The sequence below is a fragment of the Pseudopipra pipra genome, chromosome 1, assembly GCF_036250125.1.
Source record: "Pseudopipra pipra isolate bDixPip1 chromosome 1, bDixPip1.hap1, whole genome shotgun sequence".
Lineage (NCBI taxonomy): Eukaryota > Metazoa > Chordata > Aves > Passeriformes > Pipridae > Pseudopipra > Pseudopipra pipra.
Window position 1 is genome coordinate 27,345,255 of NC_087549.1, and position 16,153 is coordinate 27,361,407.

Genomic DNA, 16,153 nt, shown 5'->3' on the forward strand with positions numbered 1-16,153 from the left:
CCAACTGAAGGTAAATTAGCAAAATCTCACCACTTCCCTTTGAACAAGCAGGATGGCTGGACACGGCCCAGTGCTCTCCCCTCACGCGTGGCAGATAACAGCAGTCACTGTAGGCCTCAGCTCCAGAGAAGCCAGACCGAGACAGGGACCCACCGTCCTCGAACCTCGCCGGGAAGGGAGTGAGGTCCCTCCTGCTGGCTTTATTTATACCTCAAGTTATGTAAAGGAAGAGCATGGAATACTTCCATGATCACCTTCCTAGTTCCTTCCTGGTTACAAGCTGGTCTCCAGGAAGGCCTAGAGTGAAACCATCACAGAGATATAGTAAAAAAGATATATATTCTTTTCATTTTGTGGTAGAAATGCATAACCATATGGGTTGTATACTGAGGGTCATAGCAGGAATTCACAGTTCGGTTATAAATTTATACCTGACTGAAAGATGGTGACACCTGTTTCAGTTAATAAAAAAGCTTTCCATGTGTTTAGTGTTGGAACCAAAACTACTATTTCAATAGTTGGTAAACTTCTGCCTATTCTACTTTTCAAAAGCAGTAGAGGAAACCTGCAAAGAAAAGTGCACTCAATATCTGATTTGCAGGCAATTATTCTTTCACAAGTTTGTGTGCTTGAAAAGTATAAATTAATCAGGAAATATCAGAATTATGTAAAATTTCAGCTAACCCATCCATGTGTTTCTTGCAAGAAAACAAAATTCATATCCAAATGAGTGATATTCAGGGTCAAATATGAATGCATGAACTTTGGTAAGATGTAAGAGAATGTTTGTGTGCAGGCAAGAAATAAACACTTTTTTTTGTACCTGAAAACAGAGAATAAGTGATACTGTATAATCCTGATATTTTTGAGGATCTGTTTGATTGGATACACAGAAACCAGGATTAAACTCCAACAGCTAAAAATTACTAGAGTGTCTATTCCCCTATGAATATGTATCAAAGAAAGGATACAAATGTTTTCTAGTAAGTTCTTGCTACTTTCAGTCATCATGTAGCATTAGAAATAAAACCAGCAAGCAATTTTTCATTTGAGTCAATTTATTGGTTCTTTGGAGACATAAAAGCAGTTATGTCAAGTGCAGGCAACTAATCTTGTTTTATTGCCCCAATAACAAGAGATTTAAACATCACAGTCAATGTCTTTCAGGTAGAAAGACTCAAACTCTTGTCTCAGTAATTTGTGTTAAAATTTTCTTATCACCAAGATCAACTGCATGTGGATACGAGCAGAAATTTCATATGTAAGACATAGTACAGTAGAAAAAAATGTTGCTTATGAGCTTTCTGTAGTAACATTTTTGTGTGTTGAGATGATGTACAGATTCAAGAGCAGAAAGAAAATCTAAGGGACTCCTAAAATCAATACTTTTGGAAATGCTGCACTCATAATATGAAAAGCTGATCTTCTGGTAAGATTAAGCCAATGCCAAAACATTTGTAAACAAGATTCAATCAATACTTTAGCTTCTGCTGACAGGAACTTAGTTTTTAAAAAGAAACTGCTTTATACTAAGCAAAATACACTCCTAATAAACTGAAATATTTACTTTCAGTGGAACTTCAACAATTCTTAGACCATTTCTAAATGAATACAAAGGATTAAACTCTGCCCTCAGTTTCATTTCTGAATTCTCACTGAATTGTGCTGTTGACAATGGCAGAATTTCTTCAATGCTTCCCATTCATAACTTCCCTGTTGGAGCAATATTTTTCTAGTAAAGGTGGAAAATGAAACAGTTAAGGAGCCATTTGTAACCCTGCTTTTTTTTAGACTTTTACATACCCCTTATAAATATTGCTGCGAACATGTTTGTGGCAACATCTAGAAGAATGCCCACTGTTACCTACTGATGAGTTAGAGGAACACAGAGAACCCAGAAGCTTCCTTTGTAGGACGATTTACTCAATATCTTTGACCACCCAACCTCCTGTATGTACAATATGGAACAATCACCCTGATGGTGAATATAGTGTAGCAGATCTTTACTCACATGTGGATTCAACCTAGATGGTATTTGTGTTACACTGAAATGATAAAGTTTGTATGATGAAGGACAGGGGAAGTTAATTGATTGGAAAGTTTCTGTGTGCCAGTGATTCCTTGCTTGGATCATATGTGCAAGCTGATGTGTCTCCCCAGAAAGGAACAGGGGAGTCCACTTGTAGTCTCCAACTACATAGAGTCACAATCAAAAAACCCTTAGGTGACTTAACCTGGATTTTTCAGTAGTGGGAATGACAAGTGACACATATGAATCATTCACAAAGATACTTTCCATATGAAACAAAATCCCTCACAGCTGAAACCATTGCTATGCAGGCTAAGATGTCAAAAATAAAAAGCAGGCAGAGCATCAAAACTAAAAATTCATCATTCTGCGAGGTGACATAGGTAACATAGAGCAGGAGAAAAAAGGCAGTTCCCACTCAGCAATACTAAAGCTGCTGTACTATATACAAGGTGACATGATACCAGCAGGATTCTACACTGGATGGGTGAAGTAGCAGCAGCAGTGAAAGAAGAAAAGATCAACAATGGCAGCAGCAGGACATGGCAAAGACAGCAAATGCTGAAATAACAGCAAGATATCTTTTTTTTCTTCACACATAGAAATTGAGTATGCCTGATTATATCCCCAGAATACTAATCCAGTGTTGGATAACAAACTATAAACAAGAGAGGGAAGGGAAAATCTGGCATGTTAAAGGGTTGCTTATTCTTTGGTTGTCAACACTATTGATGGGATATCTGAGGAAGATCACTAGAGACTCTGTAGGAATAGACGTTTTGCCTCCTGTCCGTCTCCTGCTTTCCTGAGCTATTGGTTTATTTTTCTACCTTTACTATATTTTCTTTGAAATTACTTTTACATATTGAAACTGAGCCCACTTTTCTTCCAAGACCACTTGGGAGAGAAGTGACACTATCATAAATGCTGAGGCTTTGTGATCAAGAATCATGTATATCTCACAATTCCTTATTAAGCTTAGTATTTGCATACAGTATTTTTTCTGTTTTCAAAATCAGATTCAGTTTGCCACTCAGAACTTCAGGCTGAGAAACACAGACCTGGATCAAGAGGAAAAGCAATAGACAGCAAAAACTAACTATACTTTGTGATGCAGAGATTTTCTCACTCAGGTTCAGCAGAGCAACACTTGAGACTTCACTTGAATGAGGCTCTCACTATTCTGCCCTTCACAGGCTGAGGTGGGCGCCAGTTATCAACAAGTGGGTTCACGGGTTCATTCTCACCATTCTTGGAAAGGCTACGGAGCTTTGCCATCTGCAAAGAAGAAAAACTAAAGTGTCCATGTGGAAGCACTGTGGTTCTTAATGCCTAGAACAAACTCTGAGATGGAGAAGGAATTTTCTTATATAATGACAGGCACACAACGGCAATGACAATTGGCTCTCTATGAAGGAGGATGCACATCTACATGTATGCAAGGTAGTCTGATGGAAAAAGCTGGTGCAGAAGTTTGTATTTTGTTCTGTAAGGCAGAGAAGTGTATGCCAACTGGATTATTAAATTCAATCATGAATTCATCACTTAGCTGTTGTTCTTAAATTCAGTGTTGCTTTGTTAATTGTTAACCTTTCATCCATAAATCCATTCTGAAAACAGTGAAATCAGTAAAAAGGATATACCCTGATTCGAACTGCTGAAGCACTAAAAAGGTCACCTTATCCAGACTGGCTCTCTTTTTTTTCTTTTTTTTTTTTTTCTCTGTGTAAATGCACATTTGAGCTATATGAATACAATTAGTGCATTACTTTGTGTTAACATTCAGGTTTGCAAGTTGTAAGTAATTTGATCCTTCTCACTTGCAGCTTTTAGGAAGTCAAGATCTGCACCAGCAATTTCCTAAACTGAGAAACCAGTGAAATGTTAGTCTCACTTGCCACTTAGTGGTGAAATACACAGAATGAACTGAGGACGCTGTGATGACTGAATTTTGTGGCTCAGGGGCACTTCCGCCTTAGCATGTTTTCAGGATCCCACGAACACTCCTGCTGAAGCTATTCCAGGAGGTGTCTAGCAAGAGGGCCTGATTCTCAAGGTCAGTTTTACAGTCCACTTCAGTCCAATCTGCAGGCAATTTCTCACAGTCCTCAGCTAAAGCTTTCCCTATCAAAAAGGGCAAGGTTACACAAGAGCTCACAAATCGGACATACTGAGACACTGCTGAGAACTGGTAAAAGAGTAGCAGAGCTAAGTAGAGTTTACCTGGTCTGAGCTGACTTCAATTGGCTCCCTCAGGAGAATCCAAGTGATACACTCCTCACAGGGGGGTGTAGTGAATGAACCGTGGTAGGTCCAGTAGTCCCGAGATTTGGGGAAAAGAATTGAAGGATCAAAATGCTGAAAAGGAGCCTCTTTCCCCTTAGAGGAAAAAAAATTCTGCAGTAAATCCAGGGATATGCATCTTAAAAGACATCAGTATCTATGCTGTCATAAAGGGAGTAATTAAATACCAAGATTCATGCAAGAAATCAATCCCCTCTTTCTCAAGCATTTTCCAGAGATTGGGTTTATATTCAACAATAATGCTAAATACCAGTAGATGCAATATCTCAGTTCTCTGCAAATAACTCCCTTCTGCAGTGGTATCTATGCAATCGGTAAGGGCTGTGAGCCTTAGATCATTAATTAAACTAGAAAATAATTTAGAATATGTTTGCAATGCCATTTGTGTTAGTATCATAGGAAGAGAGGACTGGTGCACAAACTGCACCATGTAATCCCTTTTATAAATAAACAGAGTTCCATCTTAAAACTAATAACATTTTTAATCTCCTCTACATAGACTGGGAGCCTCACCCATCATTCCTTTGAGTTTCTTCTCATTTCAGGCTAACTAAGTTTCTGACTCCTCTATATGCATATGTTTTGGCCACTGCTGTCCTCAGATTCAAAAACCTTTTCATTTCTTCTTGCTATTTGCACACTAGCCTATTTTTACAGAGTAGTACCAATAAGACTATCAGTGGTGTATGCAAGGATTGATAAAAAAAACCTCTACAACGAGAATACTTGCAGAAGTGAGGAGTTATCTGTTTAAATAAGTAAAAGAAAGTATCCTGCCCTACATTCCAATGTATCACCTCTGGTGCTACTCTTAGGCACCAAGATGATGCCAAAAAATGAATCTGAACTTCTGATTTCTACTTCTGCTGCTTTTCAGCTACATTATATCACCAAAATTCTTTTGATACCTTAGTCTTAATGTTATCAATTTCTTCAAGAATTCTCTTCATCTCTGGTTTGGGAGTTTTTCCAACCTGTAAGGCAAAGCACAAATACTGTATCTTTTTCATCATGTTCCACAGTATTTGAAAGAATTTCAGCATATCCCATCTGTCACATTAGGCAGCAGCACTCTCAGAGCATCCAGTAGAGACTGACAGAAAATGACATGTGTTAAAAGAGCATCCAAAATAGCAGATTGCAGTAACTGGCTTTGCAATTGGAACGTGTGCGGAAGGACTCTACAAGGCATCACCGACTGTCTGAGGAATGAACTACACACTCAGACAGTGTGATCTACACTCTCCAGGGCCTTGCCCTGGGCTCTTCTTTGAAAGCAACCCACAACCAATGTGAGACATATGAGCACTCAGCAAAGTGTTGATGGTCTGAAGAGCTGGAGTTCCTGCAGATACTTCAAATGTTCTGCAGCACATATGCAGTCAGATCAGACTTTGACATAAGACATATGATGAGATTCATGTCTCGATATCCTCAAGCTGTGGGGTCACTTTATTACTTGTGTTCCTGACATTTAGCACTTCCAAAAGCTTTGACATGGCTCTGCATCCCAGAAGAGTAAAGACAGTATGCCTAAGATGTGCTGTAGTTGCCATTTTTTTTCAAAAGAGATGAAATTCAACTCTTCAGGAGATAATTCAATCCTATTTTAGCAGTATTCCAAACACCAGTAATAGAACATGACAAACTCAGTGAAAAACAATGGCTCCTTTACCAAAGAGCAAGAAGGAAAGAGGGAAAGAATGCCAGAGAAGATATAGTGATACCACTTTTCTAGACCTTTTATCTGACCTTAATATGATTATTAAGAACATAGTGTAATGCTTTGTAATCTGTGTTTTACAAGACAGTGCTTTAGTCTAAAATAGACCAAAAGAAATGACCAAGTAAGAATAATCCAAGGATGTAATCATAGGGGAGAATCTGGACAGGTGCTGACCTTCAGTTTAAACTAACCACAAGAGAAAAGGTCAGGCTGGCTCACAGTATAACAGAATTAAAATGACATTGTATCTAGTCTGTCCAGGGGCACTGTGGCAAAATTAATTACATCCACTTGCTATTGCTTGTGCAAATGCCACTTACAGGTGATAAAACAATAAAAGGAAACCTATTCTCTGATGCTGTGTTCAAGCTGATATGCCCACCTGCAGGTAAAAGGACAGCCACATATCTGAAGTTTGCATAATTTATCGCTATTAGGCTATGTGCCTGTTAGTGTTTCTCAATGTCCTAGACCATGTACAGATTTGATACTAGGATTGCTTTCTTTCTGTTAAGTTTTTAAAAAAATCAATTACGAAATACTGGTACAAAATTATTTTGTTACGGAGCTGCTGTATTTCAAGGTTAGAATGTTCAGTGAAATTCTTTTACCATGAATTACTTCTTTTTGGAGTAGGTTTATTGAACTCCTTTTGATTCACAGCTTATGTGGGAATCAACCAGAGACCAGGGAAGGGAATCAGTCAACATAACCTTGCTGAGAGGCAGGTGTAACACCTACTAGCAGACAACAGGCAAGAGGAAACACTTATACAGTGCAGTGTCCTCCCCACTCAATGCACACCACAGTAAAGGGCTGCTCAGCTATCAGGGACAAAGTTAGCAAATGTCCCAGGCTTGAAGTTATGGATCTCTTGTTCAATACCCGTCATGCCACTGGTATCACAAATGGTGTCAGAAGTCGGCTCTGAATGGGTTAGTGCATGGAATCTGGAGTGCCCAAGTCCAGAAGTACTGAAGTCAACTGCTTTGAATGTTTTCCTGCAAAACGATGCAGTGCATGATAAAACAATGGGAACATTTTCCCCTGGTACTAGAGGAGGATGAAAAACACAGAAATTATAAAGACTGAATATTTGCCACTTACTTTCAGAAAAATGCCCACAACAGCCACACCATCAGGTTGTTTCAAAGCTCCAGCAAAATTACCATGTTTTGGATTCCAGTGCACCATATGTAACTAAAAATCAATGAAATTTCAGTTATAAATACAAGAAATTGCCAGCAGCACAATCTTCATTTTAAATTAAATAAAGAAAAGTGTCCAGTACACAGTAAGTAAAAGAATGGACATGAAAATGAAACCTCTGTGTAAATATTTCTAATTGCTGTTTCCATGCTTCTATATGCTCACACTTTCTATAAAGCATTGCTTCGCATTGAATTGAAGCATGAGAAAAAAAATGAAGTTTCCTACGCAGTAATCAGACAATGCAACTATAAGTAGTTTAACCCAACCACATGACATGGACACATTGAGTGTATAGAACACCTACTGACATGCACTTCATCTCAAGTACATTTTTAGACCTTCCGGTTATGCAGATATCAGCTCAAGGATTTACACTGGGTTGTACGTAGTGCATGCGTTATTGTTTTGTATCTCTTATTACTCTTGGCACATTGTACTGGACGGGAGTGGGGATAGTAATATGACATTTCTCATGTCTACTTTCAACAATAATGTATTTTCAGGATATAGTTCAAATTTTTACATCTCTGTCCAGAAAATCTGTAGCTCATGCATATAGCTACAAATGCTGCAAGCAGCGGTATGGAATCTCAGACTAAGTAGCATCTGCAACTCAGTGTTATACAGGAAAAAAGTCTTTTTCTTAAAGTTCATTTAAATTGACAACAAAGTAATTTGCCCTGAATATAATTAATATATTGTTCTCTGTTTCTTTTCTCTTGAGGATAAGGATTTTATTGCTAAGGATAAAGTTGGAGCAACTATATATCTTTGGTTGCAATGTAGGAAAATTTCATACATTCCAGACTTTCTTCTGTCAATAAATACACGAATACTGCTAACAAAAGTAACATAAAAAGTCTGTGCTTGAGCTAACCAAGAAATGGTTTGAGGAAGCAGAATTCTTCTGTTTAGTTGGCCACAGAAAGTAGAGTACTAGCAAGGTTTGGCTGCGGTTAAGGAACAGGAAGAAAATTTGCAAGCCATCTCCCACAGTCATCTCTGCAAGGTTTGTGCATGCTGATCCTGAAAATATCTGCCTCAGTTTTGTCCTGTGACAGGTGGGCAAAGCCTCTCTAAGCTCTGTACCTTGAGGGTATAGTTGTAAGGCAGGAAAACACTACTGCAGGATTTTTGTGGGCATAGATATATATTTTGAGACTACTTTCAAATAAGATGAAGAAGACAACATTTGCTAGTAATTCACTAGCATCAATAGCTAATTTTCTTATACTTATGACCGAAAGAAGTCTTCAGGGCCTAAAAAAGGCATTAATTTTAGAAAATTTGGACAACAGTCCAAATGAAACAAAAAATCTATTTTCCATGGTTCATGAAAATAAATCCAGTTATTTTAAAGCAGAGATGTCCAGCAACTAAAATCTACTCGGAATCAGTTTCGAGGTGGATCTAATTTTGAATGTCAGTTTATCAAATGTGCTTTTACTAAGCTTTTCTATGAATTCATAATGCTTTCTGAAACTAACTTGGTAACCCAAGCTATACCAGAAATGGCTAAAAGCTAAAAAACAGCAGCAGAAAACAGATCTTCCTATTTGAAAGTAATCAATTGGTTTATGAAAAATATTTTTAAAACATTCTAAAATATCATAAAAACTCTTGCTTGAAGAAAAGAAGTCTGTGTTAGTATATACTTGCAAAGACACATTTATTGCCATGTAACTTATCCCACTGCATGCTAACCAATATTCACAAGTTCCACAGACAGAAAAAAATTAATGGCTAAATACTAGAAAAAGGGAGAACGGTTAATCTGCTCAGATGCAAAATCAGTCAAATTCCAGTTAACACTGAATACTACTATTAAAAATCAGTCCTACCTCTGCTGCATATTTCACCCCATCTATAACATGCTCAGAGCCATGGTCATCAGAGGAACCCCAGTGCAAGTGCAGCTGCCGCAGCCTGTAGGCGCCGGTGAGCGGGCCCCCTCTCAGCACTGCAAGGGACAATCTGCGTCAGCACCAGCCAACAAAACCTGGCACACACGGTCTCTGAACGGGGACCCACCGGAGCACCTACTTTAAATCCAGCAGATTGCAGTGGGGGGTCACAACACTCACCAGTTCACGTGGTTGGGTCTAAATTCTGTTATCACTCAGGAGTTCTGTTTGATGTGAAAACTGTGGAAACTGCTGTGAGTCAAGCATAGAATCAAACCCCACCTGGCCAACAAGCCCTTTTTCTCTTGGCAAGTGGACACACTATAGTTTATGATGTGGAGAGAGAAGGAAGGTTTCCACAGATGGTTCTTGTCAAGAAAGGGTCTGTCGTAGAAGGATTGGGGTTAGGGCTGTTAAATTAACCCAGAGATGCTTTGAAGAGTACCTCTAGTCCATGACTGGCATACCTTTTACAGTTCAGACAACTAAACAATGATTACAGCATAGTTTGGTGCTTCTAAAAAAAGTAAAAATTAAAAAAAAAAAAAGACATCTATTTCTAGAAAGTCAGGGAAGACAATGAAGTTTAAATTGTTCTCAAGCCACCAATGAAACAAATTAAGAAGCTGTTACTGGCTGTCTTTAGCCATTATTTGGCTGTCTTTAGCCAAATAATGCTGATCATGCATCAGTCTGATGGTTGACATCAACTCTGACTTTCAAAAAATCACACCTGCTCTTTCAGCCTGGAGATTCTTTTGAGCAGGGACTGCTTAGAGGATAAGCTCTCAAATGTATTTTTCATTCATTACCTAAGGTTGGAATGAGTCGTGTTTCCTTACACAGAAAGCTGATAATGTAGTTCACAACTGCAGTGCCAGAAGACCTTGTTTAAATAGCATTCAAGTTTGAACTTCTACCAATAGCTTTGAAGTTCAAAGTTAACATTGAAATAATAAATCCTCTTTTGCCCAATGGTCTCAAATGAATTCTTGATATCATATGTGTTGGAATACCTACACAGAGCAAGAGGTTTAACTTTGCAGTTTCTCTTTTTAGTTGGTAGGTGTCACAACCATCAAGGGGAGGGATGGAAAAAAAGCCTTGTTGAGTTTTAGGCATGCAGTTCCTCTTATTTTTTGAGTTTGTTCGTACATCAATAAATTATCCTAAGTCAATATGTTATTGAGTAAACCTTCTGTAGAGGCCTTCAATGGGAAATATTTCATATTATTATAATCACTGTTATTCTTATTTCACTTTTGAATATAAGACAAATAAAGCATAGACTCTAAGGTTCAACTCCTCACAAGTATTTGCTTGCCATTTCAAGCTGGAATCGATGGGAGGCAGGGACTTTCAGGAGTTGAATTTATGTGATTTACCGACACTTAAAAACTGAATCAGTATCAGAGTTGGAGACTCATTTAGCAGTCGTTTCTTAAAGGTGGCCCTTTCCAGAGCTTAAATACTGTGAAGCACTTGAAAATAGCACTTTATAACAGGACATAAATCTCTATAGCATGAAAACAAATCTTTTTAAAATTCAAAATTTTCCATATAATTGGAAAATAAGGGATATCTTTAAGCTATATTTCTTTTTCCAATTAAAATGAGATCTGTGACTACTACTTATCTCTTGCCACTGTAGAAGCCAACAAATGAAGATAATAAAATGGCTATGAAATTCCTTCTCATGTGGTCTTTCAGAGCTGTCAAACAATGTATTTTATTCTGATCAGACAGGTTCCTGTGAAACATTTGAGTCCTAAATTACTGTCCAGCAGCCTGCAGAAAGTCAGGGCAGCCGGGAGTGAATGTACACACTTGATACTCAAAGAACAACAGAGATGATGGGGAGGGGAGAGGCAGGGAGGGAACAGAGGGAAGATGATTTAGAGGAAGAGCTGCACCAAGGGCTGTGCTTTGCTTGTCAAATCTTTCTCCAACACAGTTCCTTGGGCAGACATCTTCTTCAGCAGCCTGTCTAAACATTTCAGCCTTTAGGAAGCTGCAAAGAAGACAGAGTAGAACCCCCACATGAAAAAGTTCTTTATCAATTTACTTTTCATGCTTTCAGTCATGGCATGAATTTTATGCAGTGCTTGTGGAAGAGCATTCCAGTTTATAAAAGGGCCTTGTTACAAGGGCAGGTAGTGATAAGACAAGGGGGTACATCTTCAAATTGAAAGAGTATGATTACATTGGATATTAGGAAGAAATTCTTTGCTGTGAGGATGGTGAGGCATTGGAATAGATTGGCTGAAGAAGTCGTGGGTGCCCCATGCCTGGCAGTGTTCATGGCCAGGTTAGATGGGGCTTTGAGCAACTTTGTCTAGTGGAAAGTGGTGGTGGTGTAGTTGGAACTAGATGATCTTTCAACCCAGACCATTTGGTGATTCTATGATAATAAAAGTGCAGTTTATGTTGAGACCACTGTGTAGAAGTTGTGGTAATAAATACTAAAGGACCATACAAATACACAACTTAGACATGGTCCTGGTCCTAAATAGTTTAGATTCCATCTGAGACATATGGAAAAGTAGCAGGTAGCTGTAATGGTAAATAAAGAAATCCAAGGAAACAATGATCTCATCAAGATAAACACAAGCAATAGTGATCTTTCAATGTAATATGGATGTATTTCATTAATTATATAGCTTACTAAGAACAAAATCCCTATACAAATGCCATCAAAGCAGATGGAGAAAAATACAAAGGAAAATAACTGTTTTCCATTAGTTAGATTGCTTGATAATTTGATTGCAGTCAATACTGCATGCTCTTGAGATGTCTTTGCATTATACTATGTTGTCAATTTATTATTCATTTTGACAGTTGTTGCGTGTCTGCACCCAGAGCTACACAGATATAGTTCTGGAATCAAGGTTTGAAAAATTTAGCTTAAAGATATGAGACTGCTCACTCTCAGTTCTACAGCAATGCCATGCCATAGCTTTCAAGAAACTATGAAATGCTGTTTTCATAATGGTATTTTAATAGCTTCTTTAGCCTATGGAGTACCTGAAGAATTCCCATACAGAAGAAATCAAGATCACAGTCAGTGGAAATATATGTACAAGTTTTTTGTTTACAGGGTGCCTCAGAGCATTCTAAATCTCGCTGGGCACCACTCTTTTCCCTTACACAAAACCTGAGGATATGGTGTCTGTGTTGAAGGAGACGACATAGAGAGAAGTCCACCTTCCAGCTGAGTCTGTATTTCAGGGGTGACCCTGCAGCTACAGTCTCCCTGTCCCACCTACAGATTCACCAGAATAAACCCCAGGAGCATCCTTTTACATTCCCAAGTGACTTTTCTCTGCTGGCCTGCGCAGGCTGGATACTAGGGGATGCTTTTTGATGCTCGGCGCTTTGCAAACCTCGATTCCTAGCAAGGCCAGAAAACCAAACCAGAAACTGACCTGATCGATCAAAAGTGTCGTCGAAGACGACGCGGCAGGTGCGCCCGTTGTTCAGGATGGTTTTCGCTGCCCCGGGATCGTAACTCGCATGCCAAGCGGGAAGAGAGCTGTCGTGCTGCACGTCCTTGCTGTTGATCTCAATGGGCGACTGCTTGTCTCCCTTGGCAAGGGGGTAGTTTTCGTGCCAGCGCTCGGGTCCTGAGGTACAAAGGCAAAGGAGACGTCTCCCCGGCTCAGCCGGGCTCAGCCGGGCTCAGCCCCGTCCCGCCCGACGGCCCTGAGCCCCGCTCACCGTTGTCGCTGTCGTACCCCCACACAGACTGGGCCATGGTGCCGCTACCCGCGCCCTGTCCCGCGCCCTCCGCCGCGACTCCGCTGGCGCGGTGGTCCCTTCCTTCCCTCCCTCCTTCCCTCCCGCCCCGGGGGCTTTTTATAGACCGCCGCGGCTTCCCGTCCTCCCTGGAGGGAGGGCAGGGGAGGGTGGCGGCGGGAGGCTGCGGGGCGGGCAGGGCTGGGGGCGGCGCGGGGCGGTGGGAGCCGAGGGGGCGGACAGACGCGTGTACTCCCCTCCGGAGAAGGCAGGGGGATGCCGGCGAGACGCCGCGGCTCCCTTCATCCCGCTGCCTCAGCCACGGCTCAGCCCGGGGACAGACGGTCTGACGGCGCGGGCGGGCAGGTGCTGGTGCCGCTCCCCGCAGCCCCGCGGCGATGGGGAGCTGAGAGCGTGGAGCGCTCACCGGCTGTACCAGCGCGGGGAGCCAGCACCAGGGAACGCAGTTCTCCCCTCTGCGGGCAGTGCCGCGGGCAGGAAGCCTACCAGGGAGTCTGGACGAGCTCCCAGGGCGGGCAAACTTCAGCAGTCCCGCTTACCGGATTTCACAAATACTCTCATCAATAGCTCCGAAACGCCGTATGTCTGAAAGGCAGACATATATCATAGCCTGCAAAACCATGCTTTTGTGCAAAGGTAGACTACCAGCCCTCAAGGAGGACATTCCTGACCATTGGCTCAAATCCGGGTTTTTTGTGTTGTCCAGTCAGTTCTCCTTCATGCAGGGAGCTTTACACCGAGTCCATTTCTCATGTTAGGCAACTTAGCAGTGGGTATTTCGATCAGGAAAGCATTTGTTTTTCAGATGATGGGGAGTTAGCAATCGGTATGGTTGTGTTAGTTGGCTTTGTCTGCACGTCTACATTGAACGCTCAGAGCTTTTTTCTCAAATGTCAGCTTTGCCGCCGTCTCCCTTGGCTTTGTCAGTCCACATTAACACTGCTGCCACTGTATCTACCTTGAGCTAAATACTACCTCAAACTACGCAACTCTAGTTAAATACCATTCCGAGATAAATATTTGGGAGTCAGCCAAGAAGCATCACAAACCATGGAGATTTCCAACATAGTTGCAGCGAACTTGTTTAAATCCTTGTACCCATCAGCACTGGAATGCAGCATGGAAATAAACATGCAGTTTTGAGAGGTTATAAACCCTTTGTATTAGTGAAGTACAGAAAAAAGGCCGAGAAGCTGCAATATGCAGAGCCTAAGATTAGTTTTGTCTTATTTCATGTCCCAAAACCACCTGGAAGGTAAAGGTGAAGGTTCCCCTTCTCGTTTATGTATGTAGCTAGGCTAATAAAGATGGACTTTGTTTAGAATAACTAAAATTATTTCATTGAACTTGTTTAGTAAATTCTTCTCGCTCTGAATTTAATTGTAAGTAGGCATCCTGATCCCTTTGAGAGAAAGGCAGGACAAGATCTGTCACTTAGGAATCTGTATCTGAGAAAATTTATGTAGCAAGGTGTATCGTCTGTTTACATAGAGAAGATATGTCAAACTGAAACTCACTAAACCTCAGCAACTTACACAGTATTTTAGAAGCATCCTCTTGTCATCTTTAAGGATACAAAGATGTGTTCATTAACAAAGTATCCTTCAAAATAAGTAGTTTCTCATATCTCCTTTTGGCAGAATTCTATTAAGAAAATACTAGGAGATGATTTAGGTACAATGTTATGAAAAATTACATCTTTCATTTTCAAAAGAGAACTCTGAGACAAAAGAAAATACACTTTTTTACTCTGTCATCAATCAGTTGGATAATGTCATATTTGTTGCAAGGGCAGGCATGTAAAGTTGACACCTGTTGCAATTTTAATTCAGAAAGCTTAGATATTAATCCTTTTGAATTGGTTTCTATCTCATCTGTCTAGAGAGAAACATTTGTGAGCTCATGAAATTCTAATTGGAACAGCTCATTTTCTGTCTGTATAAACAGACAACTTTAGTGGCCTTGTTCATGGAAGTCTGAGAGAGACTTTAATCAGCTTCATATATACAAGGAATGTTTATTGGAGCCATTTAGGTAAGGGACATAATTTGTGTTACACAGAAAAAGGTGCAAGTCAGTTCTTCCCCTAGTATTTAAATTCATTGCTCTATGTGACAATTTATACAATCTTCTCTATTATATAAATAGGGAGGCCCATCCAACAGCAAAAGTCTTCATGTTTTAACTTTCCAGGGAGCTGGTCCTGTTGCACCCAGAGGAACAGCACTTTGTCAGCTTGTGCATATTACGGCTTCCAAGCAGTGACTTACATGTAAGTGAGAAATGCTCAGATTGACAGTGTAGGTACTTGGAGTCAACCCTAGGTACTGAGTCATGTCACAGTGTCTCACTGAATGTGTTCTTTTCCTCTTGCTTTCCTCATCAAAGGTATAGTGGCTTTGTCTGCAATAAGAGATAATCAGGATAACATCTTTTTTGCATCCCTTAGGACTTACTTTCACATGTATCCTTTTCTTCTGATATTGGCTCAGAAACTAATTATCATCTAACTTGTATAACATTGCTTTCTCTAGGAAGTAAATACTTCTGTCATGGAAGTGCTGTTATAACTAAGAAAAGGTCACAGCTTTAAATGTTAAAAAGAGCAGTGTTACCTAGTGCACCCACAACTTCATTACAGTGATTTGTTTCTATTTTGTAAACCTTAGACAAGTTTTAAAAGCCAACAGCCATCTGAAATAGCAAAGGCAAGAGCATAACAAGATTAAGCTATACCATTCATAAAAAATTTCAAGATTTCTGAGAGCCCAGCTGCAGTACTTTTACCCACAGTACCACAGTATGCCACTAGTGAAAGCATCTTCACAATATCTTCTGAAAAGAAATTATGTTTATATCCACTGTTCAGGTGGAGAAATGAGGTACAATATTTTTAAGGATGGCTTTCATAAAAGTTGTCCTACAATTTAAAAAATCCTGGCTGAATTTGCTTACCTCTGAGAACATGAGAAGACTGCAAAACAGCAGGGAATACACTTCAACCTTCCTTACTCTATGCTTTAATCAGTTCACGCTTGCTCAAGATTGTATCTGTATTCAGTAATACTCAGTAGCACTGTAAGACACAGCAAGTTGACATCTGTTTCATCAGGAAGATAAGGTTTGAGAAATCAGGGAAAGAAAGGTAAAAGGAAAACCCAGGTATTAAACTGACCAAAGCAAATGGCAGATTTCAGCAGCATCATTAATGGCTGGAGCTGA

At 40.1% G+C, this 16,153-nt stretch overlaps 1 protein-coding gene across 1 annotated transcript; it reads right to left on the reverse strand.

The window, feature by feature from the left end:
- Positions 1–1,040: 1,040 nt before the first annotated feature.
- LOC135411685 (carbonic anhydrase 3-like) lies at positions 1,041–13,082 on the reverse strand. The gene is made up of 7 exons (XM_064649625.1): positions 12,893–13,082; positions 12,601–12,798; positions 9,113–9,231; positions 7,167–7,259; positions 5,242–5,307; positions 4,253–4,408; positions 1,041–3,307 (listed from the first exon to the last, which is right to left on the reverse strand). The coding sequence occupies exons 1-7, from the start codon at positions 12,927–12,929 to the stop codon at positions 3,188–3,190; spliced, it is 789 nt and encodes a 262-aa protein (XP_064505695.1). The 5' UTR covers positions 12,930–13,082; the 3' UTR covers positions 1,041–3,187.
- Positions 13,083–16,153: the final 3,071 nt, after the last annotated feature.

Excerpts from the sequence above, each read along its gene's own strand:
- LOC135411685 (XM_064649625.1), bottom strand. The coding sequence starts at position 12,929 with ATGGCCCAGTCTGTGTGGGGGTACGACAGCGACAACG. Across the intron at positions 9,232-12,600 it reads CGACACTTTTGATCGATCAG|TGCTGAGAGGGGGCCCGCTC; the intron begins GTCAGTTTCTGG and ends TGTCCCTTGCAG. Across the intron at positions 5,308-7,166 it reads TTGTGGGCATTTTTCTGAAA|GTTGGAAAAACTCCCAAACC; the intron begins GTAAGTGGCAAA and ends TTTGCCTTACAG.